Source organism: Electrophorus electricus, chromosome 6, assembly GCF_041902795.1.
Source record: "Electrophorus electricus isolate QZ-2024a chromosome 6, ASM4190279v1, whole genome shotgun sequence".
Lineage (NCBI taxonomy): Eukaryota > Metazoa > Chordata > Actinopteri > Gymnotiformes > Gymnotidae > Electrophorus > Electrophorus electricus.
In genome coordinates this window covers 16,329,086-16,347,500 of record NC_137502.1, presented here as the reverse complement: position 1 = coordinate 16,347,500, position 18,415 = coordinate 16,329,086, and the positions used below count along the sequence as shown (strand labels likewise).

Below are 18,415 nucleotides of genomic sequence, written 5' to 3'. Positions count from 1 at the left end.
TTCACCCTGGTGGAGGGCATATATTCACTACAGGACAAGCATGATGCTGCCAATGTGTGTCCACCAGCTTTGTCAGGTGTGTGTCACCATGTCAGGAAGGAAATGAAATTACATCATGAGAGCACCTGAATTGAAGGTTATGTGGGCATGCAAACCGGGTTCTTTCAGCAAGAGAAACCTAACTCGGTCCCAGCATTAAGGGGCTTCTCAGTCTGGATTCACGTAAACTGGCACATAGAAAGAGAGTGCCACTGGTCCATTTTAGGTCTGTCCATAATGTGCATACTAAGCAAAAGAGTTGTTGACCACCAAGCAAACCAGCCAACTAAATGGCCTACTAGCTAAAGATACTAGCTATCAAGCTAATGTTAGATCTTGCAGAAAAATGTCTTACAAACTATTTTTTGGTACTTTTTTAAACAACATTTTTAGAAAATAAGGGGTAATCCAAATTAAAATGAGAAATGTATGGCTGTTCCTTTTTTATTCATGTTATGTTTATTTATGGATATGGTGGAGCTACAGCCCAAACAGTAAGTGTATTGTTCTGTTCCACATTTTGCCTGGGTAGGTTTACAAGTTATCCAGGAGGGGACAAATCTAATTTTGAACAGAATAAAAACTTGGAAGGGAAGCCTGTTTCCTCATGTGAAGGCATTCATTTGAAAAGGAAGTTGTAATTATATTCAGTTAAATTAACACAGGAGCCCCCCAAGGTGTATCTGCAATCACAGAGGACTGCGCTCATTCTCAGTTTGAACGCTGGATGTAGGAACAGATAGGATACGACCGAAAAAGAATCAAATGATTGGAAGACAAAAAGAAGACGGCTAAACTGCAGGGGTGTCAAACCCACCCATTTCAACTGTAACACACCCTCCCTGGAGCCTGAAACGTTGGGTAATTAGCAGAGGATTAGCTTCAGGAGTGTAAAATGAAGGGAAAACACTAAATTCTGCACCGCTGAAGTACTTGGGGAGTGGGAGTCTGTCGAGCGCTAGGGAAACAAAGGCCAAACAAATGAAGCTGAGTCACTACACCTTTGCTAACTGATTAAGGCTTGAGGAGAAGGGGGAGGGGTCAGCATTTGTTCCTCATACAGACCACTAAACCCATCACTGATGCGAACCTTGTCTTACTCATCACTCGTGTGCATCTGCAACCGGGCCCTTTCCTGGCAATAGCTGAGGTAACCAGTAGAGCCACACAATAAATCATTTGCTAACTGTTTTTACAATACTGGCCTCCTCAACATGATACCGTTAAGGGCCATGAAATAATGCACTTAGCCAATGAGCACCCAAAATAAATCACAAGAATTTTTCGGTTGCATGATAAGTAGGCTGATCCATCACAGATGTAACTCTCTAGTGTTTTAAGAAAGTTTACATGTATTACAGTCTATCAGCCAATTAGAATTGTGCAATTATTGAAGTGATAAAATTGGACTGGTTGATATAAAACATCACTTTGGCTATGTTTAGAAATCCAATGGCAATGGATTCCTGAATTGCCTGTTTCCTGAATTCTAAATTCTAAGTCAATTATCTTATTTAACACTTTAAAAACATCTACAGAAGAAAACATTGACACTTTGTTGTTTTTTTTTACACTACTTATATTTAAAGCTTTTTGATGTGTGGCTTATATCCTATATTAGCAATACCAGTACACAGGAATTTGACTGAAATGTTATACTCTCCTAGCATGCAGCTGCAGTCACTCTGGACAGATTTCCAGAATGTAAATTAGCAGAAGAACAGAAAAGACAAAAAAGTGCAAAGGGATTAAGGGAAAACGAAAGGCTGGGAAGTCATGTGAGTCAGGTTAAAGAGCGTCATGAAGTATAAAGGTTTACTGTTGCCTTTTGTTGTCATAAATACCTCAAATATAAAGGTGAGACATGCTAGAAAGAAAGCGAGAGAGAGAGAGAGCGAGAGAGAGAGAGAGATAGAGAGAGAGCGAGAGAGAGAGAGAGATAAGGGAATTAGGTGGTCAAACAGTGAAGGAGAGGAATAGTTTTATCTCAGGGTCGTCACCATGTTATTTCCAAAGACAAAGTAACAAATTCACAGCTCAAAAACATATTTCAGCATAAAACCAGAATCACTATTAACTGAATACTAAGTGAATTACTCTCGCTGACTGTTTTTGTACAAAAACAAAATCTAAAATCTTCAACCATTTTAAAGCATAGGCTTTCATTTGAGTGCAAGTTGTCACAGTCTCAACAAGTAATTTTATGAAGTAGGTGTGCTTTATAATGAAAAACCTTATTCATGTCAGCAAACAAAGCCATAGCCATTAATGGTACCACAAAGCTGGATCAACTGCTGTCTGTTGGTTAACTGGTTTAGAGTAGCATGAGATTAACCCATTGTTTGTTTAGATTAGCTCAGAAATACCTCAAGTTCAGCCCAGAGTGTTTGCTAACTACACAAATCCAGCTTCAAAATACACCCCCCATTAAGCTGCTATTACAAATCAACCTACAGTTTGCCATCAGTCACACAACAATCAATCTAGAAACAACTCCAGCTTGCTAGAGCTTTACCTTGCTAAAGCGGAGCACAGGTCAGCTGGTAAATACTTAGAACTGTAAAACAATGTATGAGTAGATGACAAAGCACTTTTGTAAATCGCTCTGGATAAGAGCGTCTGCTAAATACCATAAATGTAAATGCAAAAGTAAACTTGTCCAACTTAGTGAACACTAAGACAGCAATGCAGAGACACAGAGCCGCACTCCAACACTAACCTGTGTTTGACCTTCTCAATATATACTACAAATACGCCATTAAGCATTATGTGATGTTTCTGTGAAAAGATGTTTTGCTAAATAAGGGTAATGATACAATTACAGAGGCTGGTGAGTGCTTATCCTAAGTTATCTTGGTTATCAATTTATGCCTACATACTGTGCATGTGAAAGGAGAATACACACACACACACACACATTATATATATATATATATATATATATATATATATATAAAATTTAGAAACAAAAAATGTAATTGATTAAAATAAAAACTATTACACTGTTACTGTCTTATTACTGTTTCTAACTACTGTCTGTTTATTGTGAATGCCATACTGGTTTCTCAATAACACAAATCCCTTTACACTAGTTTATCAGCCACTACCCCTGCTCTATCACATGCAGAGAAATCCCTCTTAAATCCAATAATTCAGCAAATACTTCTTTCAGACAAGGATAATTCTTCTAGCTGGTTTGTTTCATTTCTCAGAAATAGTCTCACTCGTCACAACAGCATAATATATATATATATATATATATATATATATATATATATATATATATAAATTAATTGATTTCCAGGCTGTTTGTGTTGTGGGAGCCGGAGAGAATGGAGATTATGGCACTGGTACAGAACAATGGCCTGCTGTTCACCTGCAAGAGCTGATCTGGACAAGACCGATACAAACAAGCATAGTAGACAGCTGTGCTCTTGTTTAGACGGCTGCGCGCATGTCCGTGTGTGTTCCTGTTAGTAAGATAAGGCAAATGTAAAAGAGAAATCCTTGGCATGCCAAGAATAGCAAAAAAAAAAGCTTGTATGGATTTGAAACTGTTAAGAGCAGATTGTGTGGTGACTAGCCTACTATTTCAAAACCTCTTCAAAGTGTCATGGAATTTACCGGAGATAAGCAGGTGGGCTCAAACTCCAACAGCTAGTTATCTAGCTTGTACAATAGATCGTCTATAGCTTGTTTATAATAATTACAACGCGAAAGGTTCGGTTATCTGTTGCCTTGCTCCGATGATGAGTTTCTATAGTCAAGTGGCCAGTGCGACGGTTGTCCGCCTTTATTGGAGTTACTGGGAACAAAAGGAATTTCGACCAACAAAACTGATTTAATCTGCAACAACAGTATGTCTTACTTGACCGTTACCGAAGTTTCCAAATACGCAAAACTCTACATTAGACCTTCGAAAGAAGAGTCTATTTATACAGAGGAACTGTCACAGATATATAATTAGATGGTGTCTTCGCACCATGAGATAAAATACATAACTAGAACTAGCTACATGACTTTAAACATTTCGGTCGTTATGGCCAAGAATCATTGTTCGTCGGAACACTTTTAACATTTCACCCTCCTCCCCCTGCACAGCAAGTGCCAAGCTTCGCTCATTCCTAACTTGTGAAGCGACAGGGCCCTTTTCTTCCTGGGCTTCTATGAAACAGAAGGTTGGTTGACCTGAGAAACCCTACACACCTCCTCAAAACGAAAGCAGTTCCTTCTGCCCATTAATGACATGTCCTCCCGTAAAACGAAAAAGCCTAAGACTTAGAAATGCAAGCCGTTCACACTCCCATCCCACTGCCAATAACCATATATAGGTGTCCTCCATTTCCAAAATGGACGCTATTAGTGGGTGAACGATACTCTGGATTATTGCCAATTGATTAATCCAGATAGAGCACACATACAACGTCTTCTTTAATTTACTGCGATTTCCGAAACCACCTGAACAACAGGAATTCGCCTGGGAAAGGCAAGAGAGAGGGATTTCTGAAAGAACAGTTAGCTGTGACCTGGTTTAACTAAAGAACGCCGAGAAATAACCTGTATGCATAACCTGTCTTGCATGTAGAAGTAATTCATTTAACATTCAATGCAAGATATACAGAACAATACTGTTTTTTTTTCCCGAAAATGCAACGCCTTACCCGAAGTCATCGTCCATTGATTTGAAGAAAAATTTATAATTAGGCTTATTGAGGACATTTTTGAAGTCGGCGAGAGTAACCCTTTCTGCTGGAATGGGTAGTTTGACTAGGTAAGGAGTCTCTTGGTCGTCGAGGTGGTAAATAATTTTGGTCTCCCCCATGGCGGGCCGCTGGGGAGGACAAGGCCGAGAACATCCAGCCCCGAGTCGCTCCGACAGACGCTCTCGTACGCTGGGAGCCTAGCGCGCGGAACGCTCGCGCTTTCGGTCCGTTCCACAGTCTGTTGACAAGCGCTCGAGACCCAGGCTGGACACGCGACAGTAAGCGCGACCTGCGCCTATATCTACAGCGAACCAGCCGGCCGATTCGGATACCGTGCGTTTGTTGGTACTGACAGCCGTATGTCCAGAGCAGAGCGATTAAAGTAACATGGGTTGGCCCGAACTGGACTCCGCACGAAAACTGCTGCTTTTCCCTTCCCTGGAACAGCTGTCGACCGATGTAGCCCCTCCTATCGATTTTCTACTGGACTCCCTCTACAGGTCGAATTCTGAAAATTATGAAAATACATTTAACTTTTTAAAAATCTGCCTTACTAAGGACATTTCACCAAGTACGCTATATAGCACAGCTAAATATAGAATCGTACTATATGAACATTCATTAGGCTATTTGCCACACGTATTAATGTAGGGAGAACCCTTAGCTAACCCTAACATTTTAGTTTTTTAAAAATTCATGTGTGTGTGTGTAATATATATATATATATATATATATATATATATATATATATATATATATATATATATATATATATATATATATACACACACATATACATACATATATATACATACATATGCATATATATATATATATATATATATATATATATATATATGCGTGTGTATATGTGTGTGTATATATATATATATATATATATATATATATATATATGCGTGTACATATATGTGTGTATATATGTGTGTGTATATGTAATATATATATATATATATATATATATAAATAAATAAAATGTATATACACACACACACACACACACACACCCACACACACACACACTTTGGTCTCGGCCAACTAATAATCTCAGGCCCGGCCCGAGCCCTCCCTATCTATTCAAAATTGATTATGTGCGCCATCCAGTGGACAAAATGTGTATACATGTCGTTATGGTGCTGTGGTTGTTATCGAACATTGTTTTTTCCCCCCCACATTTCACACACAGCAATGTTTAGTAAAACGTTACACGCTGAGACACAAAACCCGACATAAACAATCTGTGAGCTGAGTAAACTAATGAACAAATAAGTCAGAATACTAAGATTTTTATTAGATGCCTTTTATTCTCTGTAAAACGAAAACACTGTGCTCATTAAGGCCACCCATGATTGATAGTAACCCACCCACTTACCTCTAAGGCTGCCCATGACACCCCATCCACTACTTTAAAGTATCTGTTCTGTACGCCTCTCGCCTAGTAATATTATAGGGGGTTAAATCTCTAATAGAAATACAAAATGTGGAAGGAAAAGGAAAGGAATAACCATCGCATGAAAAATAGGTCCCTCTCCATGTCTTTTAAAACCAATTAATAACACTTTTAGACTGCTACTTTAGTAGGCTTTTTCATGATATTACTACTAAAAGGAAACAAAGAAAACAAAACTACACACAAGGTGATGAAATGATGAAGTTTTACGTAACACCCAGGGAACCCGTCAGAATTTTCTAGAACACCATTATGGCATATGGGGAGAAAACAGGCTCTTCATTTTAAGGTGCAGTATTCAAGAGTCCCATACTGTTAAAAGCTTTCAAAGGCACCAGCAATGTCAACCTCACCTGAACCTCACCAGCAATGTCGCTGCTTTCTCACCTGAGTTATTTTGGGTTTAGGATGGAGAGGTGAACTAGCACCAGTAAATCTGTAAAGTTGATGACTCAAGTAAGGAAATGGGTCTTTCCAGTTTCAGGGAATCAAAGGCCTTAATTGGTCTCAAAGAGATGTCAGGGTGAGTGGGGATTTCTTCACAGTGCACACCAGGTATTATCATAAGCTTCGTGAGGAGGCTGTAAGTATCCATGACTTTCTGCTATGATACACATGCAGTTGAATCCTGAGTCTCTGACATTGAACTCATTACTGTTCAAATCATGACTTGTGGTCAGCTACTTTTATGAGCGATCAAGGGTGCAAATAAAAACACATTAAAACACGTGCATAGGCAGAGTGCAACACACCCAGAGTGCAATGCTCACACACGCACGTGCACGCACACACACGAAACTGATGAACAGATGGCAATCTGTATTCCGCACATTCATGTGCACGAACATACAACTGCAAGAAATGGACTTGCAGATCCTTTGGAATTACCAGGATTTCTGCATTCATTACTTGTATAAAGGTGTTCTGATCTTCAAGTAAGTTAAAATGGACATAATAGACAAAATAGACTTACTTAACATAAAACAGCTTAAACATTTTCTTGCAACAGTATGTAAAAATACAAACTAGTCTCTCTCATATGCCCTCTCAAACACACATACACTTGGGTCATGGCATATAAACCATCAAAAATCATGATCCATAACCATTTAATTCCACAAACCTGAGCAGCTTGAGTCAACATACTATTAAATAGAAAATCCCAGTGTAAGAGTATATACATACACACGCACACACACACGCGCGCGCGCGCGCACGCACACGCGCGCGCACACGCACACACGCAATGCGTCTTCCATGCACTTCTGCCATCCAGTCTCAGCCTGTAAGTTCAAGTTGTGTCCAGTTTCTCCACATTCAACTCACGTAGCCCCTGTTTCTTAGTTCATTTCTTCCTTTACATCTCCACCCTTCTGCGCACTGTCCCTAGCAGCTGTCCGCACTCTCACGCTGACACGTTGACGTCACGCAGGGCTATGGCCCCGTTGGCTGGCGGGTCTGTGGGTGGGGATGGGGCGGAGGGGGGCAGTTCAAGGAGTGGCGGGGCGGCGGAGGTGCTCACAGAGCCGGTTTGGAACAGGATTTGCTGCAGGGTTTTGCGCAGGTTGGGATGCAGACGGGCCTGCGTCTGGTAAAAAACCTCCACGGCAAAGCACTTCATCACCCCTCCGCACAGGTCTTCATACAGAGGTACTGTGTACATGCGCGAGGTCTGCAGGGACGAGAGGCACAAGTGAAGGGAACAGCGAGAGAAAACAATATCCTGCATATGGAACGCTGCCCACTCTTCCTATTACAGCACAAACTCAAACAAAATGGAAAAAGAAAGACCAACAGCCACAAATTAGCAGATGACAGAAATGAGTATGCACGTTAGAGAAACCTTGGAATACATGCCAGATGGAGTTCCTTTAGGGGCTGTTGGTGTGAAACAATCATGCAGTTTTGTTGTTTGAAAACCATTTGAAGCTGTTGACCATGAGAGATTCAGAAACACTATGTGTCAGAGTGAAAATGCACTGCAAGATGGGGCTTGTTTTTGTTACCCTTCCACTGAACAATGGAGACTAGGGCATGCAGAACCGGACACAAAATGATGCGGCAGTTTACTACCCAGACAGTGGGGAGGTGGAGCAGAGAAACAGAAAAACAGCGAAACTGGGTGGGAGCATTATGTTGCACAGGGCGCAGCTCAGGATGAAAATAGTATGACGTCGGAGGGAATTAACGGTCACAGATTACCTCATAGTTAACAGGTAACATAGGAATATAGAGTTGGCCTTTAATTAAAAGCAAAGCTCCACTTCAATCAAGGTGGTTTACATAAGAGGATTGAACAAGCAGATACAAATAAGACAATGATTAACACTGAACTCAGTGCCAAGCTATAAGCACATCTTTCAGGTTCCCCCTTGTGCCATAAATGTTCATCCCCAAGGAGGTTCTCTGCACTAAGCAAAGGTAGGCAGTCGCCCAGGTCCCCCGTGAAGAGACAAGGACCAATGAGACTTGTGTATGGAGGTTAAATGACTTGCTCTTAAATATGCTATATCCGAAGATGACTACAGGTAACTGCAGTGTACAGTACACAAAGTTTTGTGGGAAAATTTATATATCACAGCTCTGGGAAAAAAAAAAAAAAAAAAAAAAAAAAAAAAAGAGCGACCACTCCAATCTCCAGATGTACAGCAGCCATTCCATTCAAGTGCTTGTTAAATTCCTTCACAGACACACCTCATTCTACTTTGAGATGCTGAATAGGTGATCAGCTTAACAAAATCCTGTTCTAACGAGCATCAGTATAAAAACCTCTGCTGCTGTCATCACTATTCTTTTGTTATAGAACCAGCTGGATGGGAAAAGCAGCGCTAGGACTACCTAAAAAGTAAGTGTAGTCAAAATACTGCTACATACCATGCCAAAAGAGTTGAAAATAAAGGTTCTTAATGAGAAAAAGAAGGGTTCAATTGTAGCTTTACTGGCAGAGGGATACAGTGAGCGTCAGGTTGCTTCCATCTTGAAAATTTCAAAAACTACGGTTCATAAGAACAAGGTCAAGCAGCAAACACATGGGACAACAACAGCTACAGACTGGCAGAGATCAAAAACAACTCTCTACCGAACGTGATGATTGCCACGTCATTCAAATGTCACTTAACAACCGTAAGAAGACGTCAAGTGACCTACAAAAAGAATGACATGCAGCAGCTTGGGTGAATTGCACAGCGAGGACGGTTTAAAACAGGCTTCTGGAGGCAGGGCTGAAGTCGTGCAAAGCTAGAAAAAAGCCCTTCATCAATGAGAAGCAAAGAAGAGCCAGACTGAAGTTTGTGAAAGACCATAAGGATTGGACCGTGGAGGACTGGAGTAAGGTCATCCTCTCTGATGAGTGCAGTTTTCAGCTTTGTCCAACACCTGGTCATGTAATGGTTAGACAAAGACCTGGAGAGGCCTACAATCCAGACTGTCTTGCACCCTCTGTGAAATTTGGTGCAGGATCGGTGATGATCTGGGGTTGTTTCAGCAAAGCTGGAATTGGGTAGATTTGTCTTTGTGGAGGACACATGAATCAAGCCACTTACAAAACTGTGCTGGAAGATAGCTTGCTTCCTTCCATTTTTTTCAACAGGACAATGCTCCATGTCACACAGCCAGGTCAATCAAAGTGTAAATGAGGGACCACCAGATCAAGACCCTATTATGGCCAGCCCAATCTCCAGACCTGAACCCCATTGAAAACCTCTGGAATGCGATCAAGAGGAAGATGGATGGTCACAAGCCATCAAACAAACCCGAGCTCCTGGAATTTCTGTGCCAGGAGTGGCGTAAAGTTGCTCAACAGTGAAAGACTGGTGGAAAGCCAAGAAGCATGAAAGCTGTGATTAAAAATCAGGGTTATTCCACCAAATATTGATTTCTTGACTCATCCGAAGTTGAAATATTAGTACTGTGTTGTTTATAAATGAATATGAGCTTGTTTTCTTTGCATTATTTGTGGTCTGAAATTTCTGTAACTGTTTTGTTATTTTGACCATTAGTCATTTTCATTTAAACAAATGCTCTAAAATACAATATTTTTATCTGGAATTTGGAAGAAATGTTGCCAGTAGTTTATAGAATAAAACAAAACTACTCAGCCTGGTTAAACACATACCCATCAATTCTAAAACTAGACAAACTGATAATTTTGTAGTGGTCTCTTATTTTTTCCAGAGCTGTATATTTTATATATATATATAAGAAATTATTCTGATGAAGGAGTAACGGGACCCATTTCACTTGTCTTGATAAAACAACTCTACTCTTCAGTGCTCCATCATTCACGTAAAAGAGCTCAAGAACAGTACTAAACTAGTATAGAGAGTGCTGACAGTCAGACACATCCCTGTACAACAACAGGCTGAACAAGTGTGCATGGAAACCCAGGGTTGCTCAGGGTGGTCGGGCACTTCTAAATTTTACTTGAGACCTAAATTTAAAAACATTTTAAAGATGAAAAAAAGCTGCCTTTCCCTTTCCTTCTCTGCCTTATCTCATGAAGGCGTCGAGACTAAAGCTACACAACCTTCCATAAATGTCATAAATGTAAATAAATGGCGACCTCCACAGCGCCATGAACCAAACCCAAACAATTATGTATACATTAGTGTGAAAGTGACAAATGATGGACCCCCACAGGCACTGTGGGTGTGTACCAGTCATAAAGACATGCGAGATAAAGAAATGTACAGCAAAAGAGGAAATAAATAATGGGGACTGCTTAAGGGCTGATAGACATGCACCAATACAGACCACCCACTTTTGTCTTCCTTAAAAAAGAAAAAGTGGTGTAAGCTGGAGACATCTTTGAAACTATAATTACATTGTCATGTCTCCAGTCTGTGGGAAAAGACCTTGAAGCCTCCACCTCTATAGCTGCTGCAGGACTGGGTTGACGCATTGCTAGTTTTGATTTTTTTTTTATGTCTTTGACCAAGCATGAACCATTTCCCCACTTTTAATTGAAGTTCCATGTTCTTCATCCATGTGTATTGTGAACATCAGAAAGTGCTGAAGGAATCAATCATAGGCATCCTCACCTTTCAGCGCTATACAGAGGAGCCCTGTGATTCACTCACATGTTTATGCAGGAAGTTGCGAACTCGGTGCAGGTCCGGATAGAAGGCGTTCCGCACCACGATCTGTAGCCAGCGGATCTGTACCTCCGCATTCATTTGATCCAGCAGTGCCGAGTAGCAGCCAGACAGAAGACTCATCACCCCTGCAGAGCCCAATAACATCCAGCTCATAACCCCAGCCACACAGAACCAGCAGTCTCCGACAAACACCAACATTCAAATGCTGGTTCTTTTATTTATGTATTTATGTCTATCTATTTATTTATTTATTTATTTATTTATTTATTTATTTAAAGAACCAAGATAAAAAGAACTGAAAAGCCAATGAGGAGATAAGTGAGGCAGAACATTCTATAGACCAAGCTACATCTTATCGAAGCAATGTCTGGGTTTGTTAGTATTTTTAGAGGATGCTGGTTTGTTCTACATTTAAGAGTCAGAGCAAAAGTTTCTTGCACAGAGTAAAACACATAATAGGGGACAGAAGGAGTTGGGGACTTTGGTCACCTTGGGGCAGAGGTGAGCGATCTAGTAGTCGGTCCAGGAACAGGACCGTCTGGAAGGTGCTCCAGGTGGAGAGATCAAAGGCCGTGATGGCATGGGGGTCGGGGGGTTCCATGCCCCAGAGGTCGCAGAGGCGCTGGACAGGCCCGGTCAGGGCTCCGCCAGCCGAGAGATCTGGCTCACACAAGGGTGGGCCGCAGTCAGTCAGCCAGCGCTCAAATTCCAGTCCTGTGCCGGAGATAAGCCATCCAGAGGAAGACCGAATATGAAGAGTTGATTTTCCCTAGCTTCCATTCCTCACACACCTAAAGCTGCTTTGATGATGCTGGTTGTTAAGTCTTGTTGACTCCTTTCTGCAGAGAGTGAGCTTGTGCGACTGTGTATGTGTGTGTGTCTGTGTGTGTGTGTGTGTATGAACCTCACCCTCACGCTGTGCTGCACAGCTGTCCTTCAGCTCAGGGAAGAAGCCCAGGAAGAAATCAAGCAAGTCCTTAGCAACCACACTGCTGAACCTGAACTGCTCGATGTAGGCCTGCAAGAAGAGAAGATTTACTCACCCGGACATACGTACAGGTGTGCGTGCGCATGTGTACTTAATCCAGTTTAACTTCCTTCTTACCTTGAGAAACGTGTCAAATTTCTTGATGTCACCACACAGCTGGGAGAGGTATGAGACAAAGCAGAAGCCTTTCTCATAGGTGAACAGGTTCATGAGACTGCTGGGGTTAACTCCTGGAGGCAGGGAGAGGAACACAGTACAATATAGTGAACATGGGTCAAACCACATTGTCTATGGGTCAAACAGCAAGAGAGCACACATTCAGGAGGAATTACCCTGTTGCACATTACTGTTCAAATCAGAAATTCTTGAAATGCATTTTAGAGCTGCAGCAATATAATACACAATTACTAAAATAATATAATTATGAGAGAATTATTGCTTTTGTTTTAGTAAAGAGCAATAGTAAATATACAAAAGAGAATATAAGACAGGTCTCTTAAAATGAATGACTAGTCACTTTTTTAGAAATTATTTGTATTGCTTAAATTGCATACAGTGTTTGTCAAAACTAATCATAATGTAGTGTATTTAAGCACCATATTACATTCTGGGTTTTAAATAAACATTTCCTGAAATGCAGAAACAAAGAAGTAAATAAAAATGTAATTAATTTCCAATTATCCATGATATTTTTCACGTGTTTTTCAAGATATGTGAGGGACATCCATTTGTGAACAGCGTCGTTAAACATTGTTTTGACTAGGCTGTTGTTGCTAAGTGATTGATGATGTTAATGGCAAGCAAAAATAGTTTGTTTTACACACATGAAAAAGCTAAACCAGGTAAAATAATTTGCCATTTGCTACTTTCCCTAACCTTTAGCTACAGTGCACTCAGTGGGCTTCAACATTTATGTGAAAGCAGAATGTTTTTGTAAACAGTAACTAGATTTCTCAGAACACGAAGTAGTTCATTACGGCCCCAGTGTACAAAAGGTGATTCCCTAACAGTACATTTGTTCAATTCATTCGTTCCTTCGAAATACAGTTGTATGTAACGTGACTTGCTACGGTCCATTTACTATAATGTCTACTGCATATATATATATATATATATACACACACACACACACACACACACACACACACACACACACACACACACACACACACACACACACACACACACATATATATATATATAAAGGTTATATTAGACATCTCTACCAATAAACATGACGAGAAATCGCTCGATTCATACAATTAGTAGTTAGCGAACTAGCTGCTCTTCCAGCTAACCTTGCGTAAAACAGCAGCAGTGTGACCTCGCGAGTCATGCACGAGCCCCCTTCTGTGAGCCTGTCCTGTCTGCCATGACAACCCCAGCATGACGGCACTGACTGTTAGGTGTTTGGCTAGGCTCAATGTCAGCTTTTAAATAAACATATTTGTCTGTCTTCTTTACTGATAAGAAGATACTGGCTTTCAGGAGCGTATTCATAACCTCTCTGTCGTTTGCTAATGAGTCAAGAAATCCATTAAAATACTTCAAAAAATACTTCACTTTTGGTTTCTTCATATTGTACTTTCGCCCTTCTACGGTAGAATATAATAATCACCTTAACGTTGTTTTGCTAGGTTCCCACGTTTTTGTTGTTTGTGAGCCTAGTGATCGAATCTGTTTTCACCTTGATGCATGTATTTTGAGGTGTGGTTATATCATGAATACAATTATATGGAGTAAAAGATTAAAAGAACCTTCTATGCAAAGTATCTGCATTAATAATTTTTCGCACCTGAGTAACTTGAGTTTCTTGAGGAATCATTTCAGCCCTATATATATATAGGTATGTTCGGTTCTTAAAGTGTCTTCATAAAATGTGTTCAGTTTCACCGCATGGTCTCCGAGACAAGTGTACTGTGCACAGGCATGTCTGGCTGCAACCATGGGACCGTCACGGTACATTACCTGGTTCAAACTTGGCTTGCAGCTTGCTTACTGGGCTGTTGTCTCCCAAGAGCCGCATCTGTCTGTGCAGTGCATCCAGTCGGAAGACGGTCTCGAGGCAGGTGAAGGCCTCCCCTGCGGAAAAAAGGCCAAATTACTGGAAAGAGGAGAGGAGAGGTTGTGGAAAACACGTGAGTGGGCCTGGATGCAGCATAGACTAGTAGGCTGATATATATGCACCAACTGGTATCCATGTGTGTGAAGGATTACAATATACACAGTATGCTTCCCTGATCGTAAGTGCATATGATCCACAGTGGGCATCCAGTGACCACTTTCTCTCTCTGTGTGTGTGTGTGTGTATGCTTGATTGTGTGTGTGAGAACGTAAATGCATGTATGCATGCATCATAGGATTACCATAAGCCACCATTGTGATGCGTCTCTGTGCGTAAGTGGCCAGCCCTTCGCTCAGCCACATCTCCTCCCAGGTGGCATTGGTGACGGCATTGCCGAACCAGCCATGGGCGATCTCATGGATGACGTCGATGAGCAGAAACTCCTGACTCTCCAGGATGGATGAGATGATGAAGGTGAGGCACGGGTTCTCCATTGCCACGATGGGGAAGGAGGGGGGCAGGAACACGATGTCGTACCTGCAGAAGGGAGACCCAGAGTTAGCCATGTTCAGGAGCAGCAGCTGTGTAAATGAGTTCAGACAGATGGACACTGACCTTCCCCACACGTAGGGCCCAAAAAGCTCCTCAGCTACATTGAGGCAGCGCTCCACGCTGCCCCCTAGCTTACTGACGGCGCAGGTGAGAATACAGGGCTCGGCCCACACACGGCTCCTGCAGCGACACATATGGGGTTTGTGGTTGATAACTCAGGAATACACCGGCATTATTTGTTACACAGCCATAAACTAACACACATGTATAAATTTTATGGTTGTTTTGTAAATATTTTATGACCTTTTTTTTCAATAATAACAAGGACAAATACAAAGAATAAAAAAATAGGCTTATACAAAACAAACATCCCTTACAAATGAATATGATTAATACATGTATTATTTAACACAATACCACAAATATTACAATGTATAATATGGTGAATAAATAGTTTCTAATATTACATTGTAATGCAAGGTAGTCCATAAATAACTAAAATGTTTTTGTTTGTTGTTGTTTTGGTTCTCCCCTCTGTAATATTGGATTTAAACTGAAACAATGACTGAATGTGAACTAGAATTTCAATGATTTTTTAAAAAATAACTAGTTTCTCATTCGTTTCTTGCCTCGCAAAAACTGTACTACTTACAGCCCACATGGTGTTATTACTGAAATACAAGTCAGATCTCTGGTCTTCCATTCTGCACCAACTCACCGGGGTCCAATGTCAGTATGCTGGAGGTCTCCAGCCACCAGTGCTACCAGATAGGCTGGGACAGGGTTCTCCATGGAGAACTGAAAGAGTCGGTCCTGCTTAGAGTATACACTTCTGGAAGCACTCATCAACACTGTCACTCCATCTGGAACCTATCAGCAAAACACCACACACACGCATAATACAGTAGAAACCGAGAGCATTAACCTGAGCATGCTACTGTAATGCTGACAATTTTTAGAAAAGCTACAAGTGGGATGAGTCACTATAAAAGAGGTTGCACTGCCAAAGCAGATCAAAAACAAAACATGAAACGCGTCTTGTAGTTTTATTTGTGGTGGCATAAAAGCCAAGCTGTCAGTCATGTTATAGTTCATTAAAAGGGCACAAAACAGGTTAGCATGGGGTTAAGTTATGCAATTCTGTCTGCGCTTACCCTGACAGTGGCGGAGTAGGTGCTCTTGACAGCCGGCGTGTCAAAGCAGGGGAAAAAGGAGCGATTACACACAGAGTGACCCTGAGTGAAGACCAGTGGTTTCGTTTGACCACACGTTAGCTCTGTGTCCAGCCACCAGATCTGAGGGAGGGGGGCAAGAGAAGATAACAGCGGGAGATTATTATGGTATGGCTTCCTTGATATAAATTAAGCATAGTCTCTAACTAATTTACATCAGTGGTGCTTCACCATGAAAATCAAGGTTTAACATACACCCAAGAACCTGACCCCAGTACAGGTAAAGCAAAGAATTATTGGATCATTATAAAATTCTGTAAAGAGGAAAAACCTCAGAATGTTGCTAACATTAAGATGTGTACAGGTGATGTGGATTTTGGATGTAATGACAAACTGCAGCAAAGAGAGAGACCCAAGCAGAGGATTCGTGCTACCTGGCATTCGTACTACCTGGCCATTTTATGTTCTGGCCTCTTAATTGGACAGTGCAAAACGATACAGCAAATGAGGAATAATACATTTTATTGGGCCTCACTTTAAAAATTACTTTTTAAAAAACAAAATTAGGTAGGCTATTGTGTCACGACACTGACTACTCTTGTGAAAGGTTTAGTGTACTTTATGTAGTTATAAATAGCAAATATTAATGCGATGTTGTCAGCAAAACAGCTGTCTCCGCTGTGACCTTACCGCAGGGCCGTCTGTCGTAGTGTAGCGGATGGTGATCCGGAAAGCCCGGTGCGGCCGATTCACGGCAGCAGGTAGAGTAATATTGAGAGAGGAGCCGTAGTCAGTAAACGGCTCCACTCGGTAAGTGAGGGGGAGGAAAAGATCAGGGACACCGGACGCCCCGGGAACCTTACAGTCAATGGAATGAATTAATAAAGACGGGTGGGTGTCCAAAATGAGGGCTTGTATACCAGGATGTATGGGCACGAGTTCAAGAACTTGCCACCCCGTCATCCTTTTAACGGCAAAGTTGATGTTGAGGTCGAGGTGGAAATGTCGGAGTTTGAAGCTGTGGAAGTTGGACGCGGAGGCAACGTCAATGAGGCGACAATGTCCCAAAGCCCGGCCGCCTTCACACGACTTGCTGGGCACCGTCAGCACTTTTCGACAGCAACAAAGCGTTGGACGCTGGAGTTCGGCCATTGTAATCTTCAGGAATATATGAATTAAAAGTTAAAGTTACACGAAAATAACGCCACAAATGCAAGCGCGCGACACAGAATTTGATTCGGTGAAGTTCCTAAAGAGTTGTTACATTGTCGTTTTATAGAAAATGAGCGGTCAAAATCGGCCTGCTAAATAGAAAACTGGATGCAGATATATTCCAATAAATGAAAAACAGCGAGCCACAAACAGCAAAAAAAACAACAACTATGTAAAATCCATCGGGGCAGTGAATACACGTAAGTTCAGCATTTCAAGCTCCATTTAAAAATGTAGCAGAACGTATATGACTCGCGAGCCGTCGGTTTCCACTAAACTCTCGCGTGAGCTAATGGTTTGGTAATGAAACTAAGGGAAAATAAAATCCAACGAGTAAAGCCCAAATGAAAAGATCAATGTTAAGTGACTCCCTTAGAAAACAGGAAGTAAAAACAGGGGAGGAAATCACTCCGAGAGGGTAAAGTTTTCGAGCTGCAGGGGGGCGCTGCAGAGACAATCCAAGGTTTGCTCGTCCCGGTTCGGTCGCACCTCGAAATACCGGGCAGCAACGGCACCGCTTTGAGCATCCGAAATCAAAACAGTCAAAGCGCCGCAACATTACTCCGAATACTACGGATCTGCGACGGATCCGACTGCTTCAAGTAAAGAGGCTCATTAACGTCTCTAAAAACAAGTGTCTCGAATATATTGCGGGACACGTGAACGTAGAAGGAAGAGGTATCCAGAAAACGAATCTGATACCGTGTTGACTATGCAGTCGTTCATGATCCTTTTACAAGTCCATTGTCGTGTACAAAAAAACTTGCTTGCACGACGTAACGCCCGAGCGTGACGGTTTCCGTGTCGCCTGGCGACAGTCCCTCGCTCCATACCGAAGGAACGTTCTTTACGGAGGGAGGAGACTTGCCTCGCGCTGTTAGTGCTAATCTGTCCGTTTCCGGAATTGAGTTTCTAGAGGGCGGGGCGGAATGGAAGCCCCGCCCCAAACCCTTACGTGTGGACATTTGCTCCTTCTCCACAAAAGAAGAGAGAGAAAGTTGGGGGAGAGTTTGATACATTTTTGAATTCAGTATTGTGTTGAAAATACGTCGTAAGAACACCTTACACTCTGACTTGTTTCTCCTCATTGATCTCCATAAGGACACGACATGAAGATTTG

The 18,415-nt window shown here is 41.6% G+C and overlaps 2 protein-coding genes across 2 annotated transcripts in view; both read right to left on the bottom strand.

Annotated features, from left to right (window-relative positions):
* Positions 1–5,189, bottom strand: part of dvl3b (dishevelled segment polarity protein 3b) — a 22,557-nt gene extending 17,368 nt beyond the window's left edge. The window contains exon 1 of the mRNA XM_035525804.2: positions 4,701–5,189. Coding sequence (XP_035381697.1) covers positions 4,701–4,861 — 161 coding nt within the window. The 5' untranslated portion in view covers positions 4,862–5,189. The remainder of the gene's footprint in view (positions 1–4,700) is intronic.
* A 1,825-nt stretch (positions 5,190–7,014) lies between these two features.
* On the bottom strand, positions 7,015–18,193 carry rnpepl1 (arginyl aminopeptidase like 1). Its single transcript, XM_027032776.3, has 11 exons — positions 16,774–18,193; positions 16,066–16,206; positions 15,630–15,781; positions 14,975–15,091; positions 14,661–14,896; positions 14,263–14,376; positions 12,412–12,524; positions 12,216–12,324; positions 11,796–12,020; positions 11,289–11,431; positions 7,015–7,882 (listed from the first exon to the last, which is right to left on the bottom strand). The coding sequence occupies exons 1-11, from the start codon at positions 17,233–17,235 to the stop codon at positions 7,616–7,618; spliced, it is 2,079 nt and encodes a 692-aa protein (XP_026888577.2). The 5' UTR covers positions 17,236–18,193; the 3' UTR covers positions 7,015–7,615.
* Between the last annotated feature and the right edge of the window lie 222 nt (positions 18,194–18,415).

Excerpts from the sequence above, each read along its gene's own strand:
- rnpepl1 (XM_027032776.3), bottom strand. The coding sequence starts at position 17,235 with ATGGCCGAACTCCAGCGTCCAACGCTTTGTTGCTGTCGAAAAGTGCTG. Across the intron at positions 12,525-14,262 it reads GCAAGCCAAGTTTGAACCAG|GAGTTAACCCCAGCAGTCTC; the intron begins GTAATGTACCGT and ends CCCTGCCTCCAG. Across the intron at positions 11,432-11,795 it reads TCGCTCACCTCTGCCCCAAG|GGGTGATGAGTCTTCTGTCT; the intron begins GTGACCAAAGTC and ends TGGGCTCTGCAG.